The 13,232-nt window shown below is 34.6% G+C and overlaps 1 protein-coding gene across 5 annotated transcripts in view; it reads right to left on the bottom strand.

Moving 5' to 3' along the window:
* The window catches only part of LOC148653429 (formin), a 144,818-nt gene that overhangs the window by 24,450 nt on the left and 107,136 nt on the right, over positions 1–13,232 (bottom strand). For 3 of the 5 annotated variants that reach the window (XM_088648416.1, XM_088648417.1, XM_088648414.1), the window contains one exon: positions 1,104–1,155. In XM_088648416.1, coding sequence (XP_088504542.1) covers positions 1,104–1,155 — 52 coding nt within the window. Of the gene's footprint in view, positions 1–1,103; positions 1,156–12,379; positions 13,034–13,232 lie in introns of those variants that run through there. The other 2 variants (XM_088648418.1, XM_088648419.1) reach the window with 2 other exon arrangements.

The following is a 13,232-nucleotide window of genomic DNA, read 5'->3' as shown; positions in this document are numbered from 1 at the left end:
AAAGTAATTTACCACGTTTGCTCTCAGCAATGTGTGTTTCCAATATATTTTTCAGATATGTTTTCATTCAGATAGTGTTACAAGCTCAGACTTTTCCACATCAATCTGTAGGTAATGTTTAAAACATGACTGCATTTCTCTGCATTACCAACAGAAAAAAAGAGAAAATTACTCAAATTGAATTTCAAAGGAATATTTAGTTACATATTAATATGTATTTTTGTTTAATTTTTTGTTTAATCCTGGCCTTCATCCAACTTTCAGCATTTATTCTATGGTCTACTTACTGTAGGTACAACCTGTGTATTTGTAAATGACTATTTCTTGTATGAATCCTGTATGATTTTGCATTAGCAGCCTCTGAATTTATTTTCCCTTGCGTGAAATTTAGGTAGTACCAATTACTACAAACAGCTTTGCAAATTTCTTAATCATACAGCAAAACAGTCTTTATCTGTGCTAAAGAATTGACAATACACTGGGTTCAAATCTTTCAGATGTACAGCTTCTGAAGAAAATATTATAATATTAATGGGGATGTGAACAGGGTAAATTAGCAAATCTATAGCATGCTTTACTAATTTTTGTACAGTATATACAGTAGAAATAAATATTTATTGTTATTTTTACATACAACAGTTTAAACAAATTGTTTCTAAAAAACAAAGCAAAACCTTTTTAGAGAGGGTATTATGTTAAAACAGCTCAACAAGCAAACAATGTTAATCCTTTTTTCACATAATACACAAAACATCAACTTTTCTAAATAATGATTGCAAGAGTTTACAGCTTCAATTATGACAGGTCTTCTTAACCTAAGGATGCGGTTATGAGAATAATCAAAGACAGTGTCAGTTTAATAAATTCCCTAACTTTGAGACATAAGGCCTTTTTTACTATAAATATAAATAACTGACATTCTGTATGAATCTGATACATTCTATTCTTTTGCCCAAATTGTTTAAACATTAATAGTTACCTATTTGCCACCAATATTAGATAATACAAATATTATTTTTTAAACAAGTGAATGATTTAAACAAAATCTCACCACTTTTTACATTAAAACAAATCTTTCATACCCCCAAATGCAAACATCATACCTTTTTTGGGCTGTTTCTTGTTGCTCATCCACCGAAGTGTAATCTTTTTGAGCTGCAAATAAAAGAAAGTACTTAACTTACTTAACACCCAAAATGACGAAGCTCAAATCATACTCTACTAGGTGTTAGAAAAAGGCCACACATTGGAGTGGAAAAGTAAAATGCAAGATGGTTGATTTTTTGTTCACGTGAGCTAATCAAGCTAGAGTTTCATAAAAACTATGGTCTCATTAGCAATCTATGTAAAAAAAGTTACAAAGACCGTACAAATGACGCACACATAGCACACATATATAGTCCCTTATAAGCATTTTAAAAAAGAAGCATAGAGTATTTTACTTAAGTATTGTGTTTTTTGGATACTGATTTCTACTCAAGTAAATTGGTTTGGAATGAGATGGTACATTTACTCGACTTCATTTCCCAGAAGCATCTTTCATTCAGCAAACACAATAATACAGGTTAAAAAATAATACAGGGTGTCTATGTTTAACGTATTTAATGGTCACAGTAATAATAGTCCAGACAACGTGTGTGTAAGAATTCTGCAATCTTGTGAAAGATCAGTTATGTTATCTTTTAAGCTTGTTTTTCTGAAGTCCTTAAAATTCAAATTAACCCCTCTCTGTGGAAGAAATCTACCATTTCCATTCCAAAAACTGCCAAACCAACAATCACCTTTGCTTGCACAGAAACTATCAAAGCACTTCCATTTAAACAGTAACTTGATAAGACGGGTCCTGGACATCTTGACAAACAGGTCTCAAAAGGTCAAATTGGGAAATCGTTATCTGCCATTCCCTACACTTCCACTGGATCACCACTGGGCTGTGTCTTATCCCCCTCCTGTACTATTGTGCACTAAAGACTATAAGAGCACACACACAGTCTCATTAGGTTTACTGATGACATAGCCATGTTCAGCTTAATAAAAAGACCCAGACTCATTCTAAATGACACTAAATGGTGTGATGAGTTCTTTTTGAAGTTAAATGTCTTCAAAACAAAGAAACCAGTTACTGCTTCTTGGAAAAATGTGATAGCCCTCTTACCTGCTATAATTAACAGTCAGACTGTAGACATTGTCAATGACTACAAGTAAACCTAAGATGGGATAAATGCTGTGACACCATTTATAGAAAAACAACAAAAGAGACTTTTTTCTTTGGAAACTCATCTATCTCAAGGCAGATAAAACCATTTTCACATTATTCTATTATTCTAAGTCAGTTATTGAAAGTGAATACTTGCTGGTTTTGCAACAAGTTAAAGTTAATTGTAATAGGTTGGGAATATTAGTGAAAATAAGTTTAAAAAATATTGGAGCACATGAAATCAACTTAAATATTTTCTACATACAAAAGATCATAAAGAATGTCAAGAGCATTATGGAGTGCATGTCTCACCTCCCCCATTGTAAATTTACACTATTTCCATCTGGGAGACGCCTCTAAGTCCCCCAGTGTAAAAGTAAGACTCAGGAAATCTTTCATCCCCATTACAATATCGCTCTTCAACAATGTACAGTGAAGTAACTCTCTAATCCCCTGTAAAACTACTGTACTGTCTTCTCTGTTGGTAATAATTGTCTTTATTTTTATTGTTGTGTTGGACTATGCTATAAAACAAATTTCTGCCAGAGGATAATAAAGCTTGAATTGAAGTGGAGCATGCCTTTAGTAGTTAAGAAAGTAGTTTAGAAGTAATAAGAAACTACAGTTTGAAAATAAAATTTCATAAGTTTTAAATTTGATCCTAGAAAGTTTTCATTAATTGTTTTATTTCTGGATAAAATATATTACTATTATTTAATTTGTTGATTTGAAAAATACAGTAGTGCCACTGTTAAACAGAACTGGTGAAAGTCATAGTAACAGCAGAAAGGATGGCTGCTTTTGACTTTGTAATACTTTAGCATCATCAAGATATACTCAAGTACTTGTACATTTACTTTAGTAATATTCTGGAGGGGAACTTTTACTCTGTTACTTATTTTTAGAACAGTTCTTTTACTCAAGTAACATATTTTAATACTTTTTATACCCCTTGTTCTTTTTAAAACAGACATTCACTTCACTCTTAATAGGTTAAGAGTTTTTATCTTTGACAAAATATGCAAAAAGAAACCAAGAAACTGGAAGTTAAGGACACTGAACTACTCCCTCATAACCTACAGTAAGTGGGTGGTCTCTGCAGGTCAGTGTGACTGAAGAGTATGGATATAGGAAGATCTTAGCAGAAGCACTAGTGCTGTACCGGCTGTGTGAACAACAACTTCCCCTTTATTCACTATCATTTCACCATCAATAAAAGTGAAACACCAAGCAAAAATAACAAAATACTCAGGACAATGTGTACACCGCTGAATTCATTGACTCGTCTTGGAGTTGTGTACGTGTGGACTGCTCTCAGGTGAAGTAAACTAAGGGCCTTCATATAAAATGCAGGCAGTATACCTCAGCTGAGAACGAGCAGGCAGTGGTGGACTCCTGCCATGTAGAAAGGCCTAAATGGAAGGCAGATGTGTGTGTTGAGTGAGTGTTAGGTGCAAGAATTTATCCAAGGCCAGAAACTGCCTGTGATCTCAGATTTATTGCATTTTTCCAGTTTCATCCTTTTTACAATGACCAGGGACCTTTCCCAATTGAAGATTTAAGAGAGGGAAGTCTCCCCAAATTTTCAAAGGAAGGCTTCTTTGGCTGGAAAAGGCGGTACTTTGACTAAGTTTTACATGTGTGTGGGTAAGTAAGCTTATTTGTCAAATGTAACCACAATCAAAAGTGACACAAGAGCTCAGAACATGCCTTCCGTAAGGTCAAGGGAAGATGGTGTACAATTGAATGGGTAATAGACTGGGAGAGGTGGACCGTGACCAATGCTGTTGGCCATGCTTCAATTTTACTGGCGCCTTAGCTGGCCCCAAAGTGTGTTACTGCGTTTAGGTGACAGGATGGTTCAGGAGATTGGCAGTATAAGAGGATGTGTGACTTTTTTTTCTCTCTCTGTAAATGTGAAACCAGTAGTGGCTAACTAGAAAGTTATTAGACTCACATGCTGAGAAGGACAATAAATTAGGCCTTTAAAACTCGGACACACGTACCAAACCATTTTACCTACTTTAGCTACAGTTGTAATAAGGTAAAGTGGAAATGTTTTGATTCTATCTCCTGATATTGTTATTTTCAACTTTTTTAATATATAATTTTAATTTCACATATAGTAAACCTCTCATTGACTATGTAGCAAATTTTTCAGTTCTTGTATAGGAAGATATTCTGTAATTGTACTGTTGAAATTAGGACACTTACCAATGTCAGTTATAATAATCTGGTATGCATGGAAGCATTCATTGAGAGAGAAAGACCGAAGCAGCACTTTGAAAACATTGCACACATGGGTTATGTAATGTAATGAAAATGAACTGACCATTGATTGTCAAAACCTTTAGGTTATGTTACTGTACATGAGTTTCTTGAGGCTTGTATAGAAAAGATTAAGAAACATTCCAGGAATTTTTCACAATGCACATTTTCTTTTGCATAAGACCAATGAATGTTCCTGTTTTTTTTTTCTCCTGTTCTAAGAACACACACACAGTTCTAAGAACAGGAGAAAAATCTGACTAATTAAGTCAACCAACACAGAGAAACATATTCTTTAAAACATTGTTCGTAGTTTTTAATATACACCAGTCACTACCTCTTAAAATTAAATCTTATAACCATCCAAACATGAGAAAACCTTGACTAAGACTAAGTATGTAACTTCTGAAGTAAGGACTCTTTTATTGTGAACCACAGACACAATCCCCACAGTGACACAAATTAAAATAAAGCATGGCAGTTTTATCACTTTGTATTTACTTTTTCCACAAATGTTAATGTTTTGCAAAAGTTTGAGATCCACTGAGGATAATTCAATTAAATCAGATAAGAACATTAGTACTGTTGATAACAAATCTGCAGATACAATGGGCTAAGAGAGACAAAAGTCATGTGGAGGTAATCTAGAAGTGCCAGTGGTCAGTCACTGCCAGTGTTTTAGCTTCCTGATCACAGAATTGTTTCATGACTGGTTAGAAGCCACACTGCATATAACAATTTATCTCAAGGATGTGATTAAGCCTTATTAAACAGCTTAAGGACTCAGCAAGATGATCTTCAATCTTTTGAAGATGACAGCGACACGACCAATTGCTTTAACAGGAATGCTGGTTAAAATAACATCAAGCAAATTTGGTAAAAGCACCAGTCTGCTCGGAGAAAATAACGTGTTACTCACTTCAGAGGTTTACTGTAAAGGCTGATGCATCCAGAGGAATTATAAATAACAGTGCATGCTAAATGAAACCATATGTTTTCATTCTCTGTTAAAATCCAAGCAAAGCTGCCAAAGAGACAATGCACATCATTGCTAATTAATGAGGGAAACCCTAGCTAAACCAAACAGATTCCTTCTTTTATATCAAGTATTAGTTGTCTAAAAAGACAACTATTTGACACTACGATACACCTCTTTTTAACATGTAGAATCTCCAATTGTTTTTTTGTAATAAACCCACCTGATATACAGTACATTTATTAATTTTGAGGATAAGGAAGTGTAGGTAAATTTCACTGACCTGTCCACCTTCAGGCCACTAATTAACATGTCACACATGTCTGTGCAGGAGATTCAGTTATGACTGGAGCAGAAGTGCATCCGTCACTGACAGCACCACAGACCTGAATGTGCCCTAGAGTTGAGAGAACCCTGGCCGACTAAGCTCTTGTATCGGCTGCACTCAAGTCAACTGTGTGCCAGCACTTTGGGGAATCCTGGTCACAATCAGCTAATCAGCTAGTGACATGACGCAAGCTCGAATCAACGATGCCTGAATCATAGAACTCAAAGTGTGTTTTCGCGAGTGGCTTTACTGGCTGAGCCACTTGAGAACGAAGAGAATTTTTTCTAAAGATCATTTTAATCTTTGTTTTGAAAAACAACATTGAAATCATAACTCAAGTTTCTATCTCATGTATCCTCCATATAAGACAAAATAGTAACAATGCGTGAATTAGAAAGGTTTCAAAATCAAGACAGAAGATTAATTGTTTCAAATTATTTACTCATACTTCTCTAAAGACTTCCTTGTCAGCAAAAGGCTTAATTTGAAACCAGCTGCCAATCTGCATGAATTTATAATGTTTGTCAGCAAAGTTAAACAACAAAACAATGCCTGGATTATACAGTGAAAATATTTATCAATGGTGGCATGAAAAAGCAGATTCATTGCTAAATTAAATTTGTTACAGGCCATGCACATGCAGAATAATCAAAAAATATAATCCAGAATCGACCAAAAAATCTACTGATGCAATTGTAAAATAAGGTAATTATTAATAACAGCAGACTCTTTACTGTGTATACAGTAGGTATTAGGTGCATATCAGGATTTCATTATCCTTCACATCTATGTCTGCATTCTAAGCTTATTATATGTTGTCAAAGACTTATAAATAAATGTTGACCTTTTCTTGTTTTTTTAATTTTGCATAAATTCAGGTATTTTCTAATGTTAAACGGTTAAAACCTGAATGAATTAAACAAAACCAATGGGTTTTTATCACAACAAAGATAAATGAAATTGTTTACAAAGACAAAAGGTCTAGCTCCCTAACAAGGAAGATGTTTGTATTGATGTTAATAGTATGAAAACAATTACAAAAAAACATAAACAGATCTAAAAAACAACGACATGACATTACAATGACATGTCAATGGTGCACAGAATTATTGAGTGTATTTACACTGATTTTGGCTCTAGTTACAGATAGTAGCTGTATTTGAGTATCAGAGATAAATAATAATAAACATCATAAACTGGTCACTCATGATATACTGTATTTATTTCTGCTCAACCCCACTCGAAACCTTTTGGATAGTTTTGGAAACTATAGTAGTACAGTCATTAAAAAGAGGTAGATAAGCCTTGGGGACAAAGTCTGCAATTCTATCACTTTATAATGAAGGACTGAGCCTCCTCAATATGCAAGAAACAAAATTGTTATTGCGACACAGACTTTGGAAAAAGAATATGTTGCAAAAGCCATCAAAGCACTTTATTGCTCCCTCCCTCTGCCAGCCTGTTACACATGATAAAGAGTGATTTATGAAGGCAGCAACCATTTTGCTAGTTAGAGGCTTTGTCTGAAGTTTCATTTACGCTCTTTGGTGTAAATGTAGCCGGGTGGTACATGTCTATGTTGAGGCCACACAGCAGGGAGAGCTTCAGGACGTGCTCCTTCAGGTGATCCCTGAGATCGAAGTTTAAAGGCCAAAGCTCCTTCTCATGCTAATCTACTACTGACAGACTAGGGTATTTACTGGCTTACTGTAGGCTCCCAGCAGGTCTTGCATACCTGAGATTAATTCCCAATTAGATTTACACACACCCTGCACACCACTAACAGCCACTGCCGTTTCATTGGTGCTAATATTCCCTTTTATTACTGCTCAGAAGCTTTATTCTGGCATATGGTGTTTGGCGCCACAAAATATAAGTGCTAAAACTAAAACAGATACTTGACACGATTTTGCCTTGGGTGTGCATGGTTTAACAATATGCAAGTCCAGGCTTATATAGCATGATTTTTTCTTTGTTGTGTTCTCATTCAGCAAAAGAAACGCAAAAAATAACAGATAAACACATGCCCTTTGAATTTAGAAAAGAGAAACCACACTACCTATATCGTCTAAGTAATTTATGACTTCACAATAGTTAAAATTATTAATATGAGAAAAATATTTAACATTTCCACGTCACATACAGGATCCAGCACAGAACTCGGAAAAAAGACTTCTTTGAACTTGTTACAACGGACCTACACAGACAAATTCTAAGGCAAAACTAGTTGCTTGTTCTTTCTTAATTGTATCTTCTCTGAACAGTGTACATTTGGTAAACAACATTTGTAAGGTCTCTGCTGGGTGCTCTGGTTTCCTCCCACAGTCAAAAAACATACTTGTAGGTTAATTGGCTTCTGGGAAAATTAGCCCTGGTGTGAGTGTGTGTGCCCTGTAATGGACTGTTGCCCTATCCAGGGTGTACCCTGCCCTGTGCCTGTTGCTTGCCAGGATAGGCTCCGGCTCCCCTGTGACCCTGAATTGGATAATTGATTAGAAAATGGATGGATGGTAAACTATATCTTAAAATGGATATTAAACAGCTGGGCCAAATAAACTTCCTTTCTTTTAAGTCTTACAAAATAGTGTTAGCTGACTTTTTTAACATTTATATTTTATAGTGAGTAGATACATGCGTTTAGGTTTTTGTAAGGGGTGTGTTTTTTATTGACCATTTCGACTTTGTTTCAGCCAAACACAACAGTGAAAGTTTGAGAAGATTCACATCACAATTTGTTGAAGTTCTCATCTCTATGTACACTGAATTTCTCAGATACAAGTTCTGAAAACAATATAAATATTTAGTAGTAATAAAAAACAACAATGTAACTCCACAGATTTAATGTTCTGTGATCCACCAGCACAAATACATTACTCATGCCTTGGTTATAAATTCAATTGGCCATGCACATATTGAAAGATTTTTAGGGATCTTCAATTATGAGATTTTTTCTGCTCTAGCTTTTCACTCACTACCTAAAACATATGGAGGCAATTTTGTTGCTAGACACCTCATTTGCATTTTTTTTTAGAAGGAGGCTATTGTTTTACAATATTTTTTGCCTACCACAAGCAATTCATGTAATTTCCCCTTTTATCTTTTAAAATGTAGATATCCTTGCGTGATGTTAACAGTTATATCTGTCAAAAGTAGTTTGAAAGATTAAAGTGCCTGTTCTGCTGGCCAGAAAATTTAGGCTCCACTTATAAACATATATACTTCCGAAAACACTGATCCCTTGCATTGTTGTTTGTCATCAGCACGTTCTTGATGGTGCATAAAATTATTATGCTGCAGGCATCTTTTTTAAGTGGTTGAGGTAAAGATTGCATGCAGGTGGTATTTAAAAAGATTTAAGAAACCACAGAAAGATGAAGATTAGAACAAGTTTTTGTTTTCTGTTTTTATTATGTACGGCATTCTTCATATTTACAAGCTTGTGAGTCACAAGCTATTCTTGTTTTTTGATTACACATTTTGTTCTTTTCTGATTTTAACCCATCAACTTCAAATGTTGCATTGTATCCAAAATTTTAGAAAGCTGGTTCCAGGAGTGCCCTTCACTTAAGTTCTAAAATTCAGAAGGTGTCAGAATTACATGTCATTGTGTCTTCTGGCTCTGCAGCTTCTCTGCCAGTGCTATACAGTAATTCATTTAAGCCTTAAAATGTTTTCCTCATTGGCTTTTCCCCTTTTGGCTTGTGTGATTTCTGTTTAGATGTGCTTGAGAATGCAGTTTGAATTAATCAAATTACAGCATTTCCGACCTATTGTACAATGAATTGGATCAAGCAGATTGATCTACTGTAAGTCTATTACTGGGGTTGTTTAGGGGTTTAGATGGGGCAGGGGCCTGTAACAACATGGGTTCAATAGGTTCAACATGTATAATAAGTCAGTTACAATGATATTATTCCCCTATGTATAGAACAGAACAAATCTTTCACATCAGGTAGGCTTTTGCAACAGTACATCTGACAACTGTATGGGCTGTGTGGATGACGAATGTGGGAGCTGAGTTTATCTTTAGAGCTTATTACTGTTTCTGCTTAAGGTTTTTTCCTATTCATTTTTTATTGAAGAAATCATTTTATGTGGTTTTCTCTACCTTTTAGTGATTAAGAAACAATTAAAGGTATTTATGTTAGAAAAGATAACACCACAATTTGGGGAACATATTGGACAATGTTAACAGAGTTCACATCTGTTAATATCCATAGGTTCCAGAATAAGAAAGAAAGGTTCCAAAAAGAGGAGGCTGTTTATCTCATCGAGCAAAAATAGTAGTAATAGTTGTTAAAAATTAAGTTGTTAAACGTCCTTAAGCAATTAAGCTTAACACTCTGCAGTTAAGACCACTGTGCTATTACTTCATAGTAAATATTACGCAGGAACAGATGTATTGATAGTTCAAAGAAAGAACTTGTTTCTTTGTTCCTGTTTAGCCAAACAAACTTCATCTTAGAAACCACAAGCTTAAAAAAACACTTTATTTAAGTTTACTTAGTTTATTTTGCAAATAACAAAAACTGAATGAGAAAGAATAAAATTCTGTCATCTGCTGTGCATCAATTTACTGCAAATTAGTTTAAACCATTGAATTTATTGAAAGTAAAACTGAGTGCTGATCTTTGATATAATATTTTCATTCTTTTGAAATGAGTTTAGGTCTTGAGTACATTCCACAAACACAAGGGTTTGTTATTGAAACATTAAGTTGAAATGCTTGCCTCTTCAAGTGTTAGTTAATAGCCATCTGACATATTATGAAGTTAATCTGTGAAATTACACATGCATTATGAAGTGAGATTGTTATTTTGAAATTGGGACAGTACTGTTTTTTTGAATATATTATAGTATGCTAAGTATACGTCTCCTGAAGCACTAAAAAACTGAACACCCACGAAAGCAAAGAAAGGATTCTTTTCAACATTACAAAAGTAAAATAACATGCAGATTAATAAAAAATTCATAAAGTCTTGATAGAAATCATATTGCATATTTCAATACACTACAGGAATACCACACCTATATTAAAAGGAGCATTGGAAAGCCACATTCAAGAATAAGCAGTACTACTGTAAATCAGTAAAACACTAGCAATCAAGTGCACTGCAAGTGCTAATCTTTCACATTTACAAATAACTAAATTAAAATACAGAATTACTGAAGCATTTAGTAGTTAATCAATAAATCATCTCACACTTTCCTTAACAATATACACTGCTCAAAGTATTATGATTAAGTGTATGTCCAATGAAAAGGAAAATACTCAGACACTGTTCTTCTCTGCAATTTATGACTTCAATGTTTTGACTTCAGTATTTTATATTGGAATGAGAACATCCTACAGAATATATCAGGTTTTGTGGCACAATCCATTTATTTGCATTTATCTTTACTAGCAAAAATACCAATGCAACTGTAAAAATATTATTTCGCCAGTACAAAGCTTTCACTGGCCAGGTTGAAGTATTATTAGAGAAAAAAATACAGACTATTATATAGTCTATACAGACTATTATACAGACTATTACTATTAAAGACTACAGTACTTGTGGTCACAGTGGTCAGTATTTAGTAAGAACTTAATACTATGCTAATATCATCTTTATGTTATATAATACATTTGCATTAGTATGAATTTCACAAGAACAACTTATGGACGTTTTTGTAGACAATGATCCACTGGAGCAAAAAATAATGTTAAAGGCCATGCAAATCACACCCCTGTCACCTACTGTTAGTAACTTAACTTTCAGTAGAACAAGTCTGTTCTGCTAACCTTTATTAACCTCAAACACACATAATGCCCTTATGTATTCATGGCAGTAATCTAATTTGAGCATATTACCAAATATAATGAGACACAACCTCATGTCATAGTCCGATGCTTTTCTAGGAACCTTTAAATAATTATTTTCTAAAGACCGACAACTGACATGACAATCATTTGCCAGGATAATATCTATAAAGCAAGTGGAACTGCAATGATTAAACCAGACTTTCCAACCTTCTGGGACTTTAATTAAACAACAATATCTAATTAATTGGAACTGGAATACTTTAAAATGCCTGGACATACTACTACTGGAGCTTTTGTATCAGTTTTGTATCAGTTTTTGTATCAGTCCACTGGTACCCCTGTAGAAAAAGTACTATCATTTTTTTTTTACATTTTATTTATTAAATACTTCACAAAAATGTGCATCTGTTTAAGGAATATTTTAACAAGTCTTGTAAGCTTATTGCAAAAACAGATATGGCGAATGGGGGCTATGGGAAATACAAAAGAGGTACCTGGAGAACAGGAGTCTCCTCCGTTAAAAGAAAGCTGACTGGCGAGACCGCCAAAGCATATAATACTGTACTGTATATTTAGATTTCCAGAAAGATTTTGGAAAGCTTCCACATAAAAGGTTCATTCTCAAATTAATTGTACCAAGGTAAGGTATGTTTTTGTGTTGAAAACTAGTCCATATAACTAGGAATCAGCACACAACAACATCTTAAGCGGTACTGTATCACCTCTAAGTGTTATAATACAGGTTAATTCCATGCTGAAAAGTAGAAATAAAGGACAAACACACAATGTTTTGATTGTGGAGCCTTTTTCAGGTGTGTGAAGTGATCGTAAATAAACTGCAGTTTGCACGCTAATGCAGCTTCCCAATCTAACCTTTAATTGGGCCCATGTAAGCAATGACGTACCACACGGACCTTTGTTAGGCCCACTACTCTTCTTGATCTAGATCAATGATCACTTATAGCAGAAATAGAGAAATAGTGACATTTGCATACAATACAAAATAGTGGCAAAATGGAAGCAGTTGCAAGGGACTCACAAAAAGGACTGGGCAGACGCTAGGCAAATAAAACTTAATGTTGACAGTGCAAAATAATCCATACAGGAAGTAGGAATGTACAGTATACTATAATCATACGTGATAGCCATTAAACAATATTTTACATCATCAAGACAGTGTGGGATAGCAATATATAGTATATAAAAGCAACCACAGAGCATGGCTAAATCACAAAAGGTGTGGAATTTAAAGTTGTGCTCAAGCATTACATCACGCAAAGACCTCATTTGGAATACTCTGTGCAGTTTTATTCACCATACAACCGAAACTACTATAGCCCAAAAAAGATAAAAAAGAAGAGCAAAAAAGAAAAAACTCCCGGTCTCCGGGGTTGTCATATACAGGCATGGACTGCAGAGTCAGCAGCAAAACAGCAACACACGGTCACATCTTGAAACCTAAATGCAATTTAGAGAATAGGAAACTTTTCTTTACACAAACAGTTTTGATTGTCTGGAGCCTGGTGCAACCTATCTGGGAGACCTTTCTATAACAACTGCCACAAAACAGTGTAGCCACAAGTGCCTACAAGATATTAAAGGCTCCACCCAGCTGTTCACAATGATTATTTTAGCTGCTATCAGCCAAGCAAGCAGA

Source organism: Lepisosteus platostomus, chromosome 10 (genome assembly GCF_059453375.1).
Source record: "Lepisosteus platostomus isolate fLepPlt1 chromosome 10, fLepPlt1.hap1, whole genome shotgun sequence".
In the NCBI taxonomy this organism is placed as follows: domain Eukaryota; kingdom Metazoa; phylum Chordata; class Actinopteri; order Semionotiformes; family Lepisosteidae; genus Lepisosteus; species Lepisosteus platostomus.
Note: the sequence above shows the minus strand (reverse complement) of the source record. Positions and strands in the feature narration are given on the sequence as shown.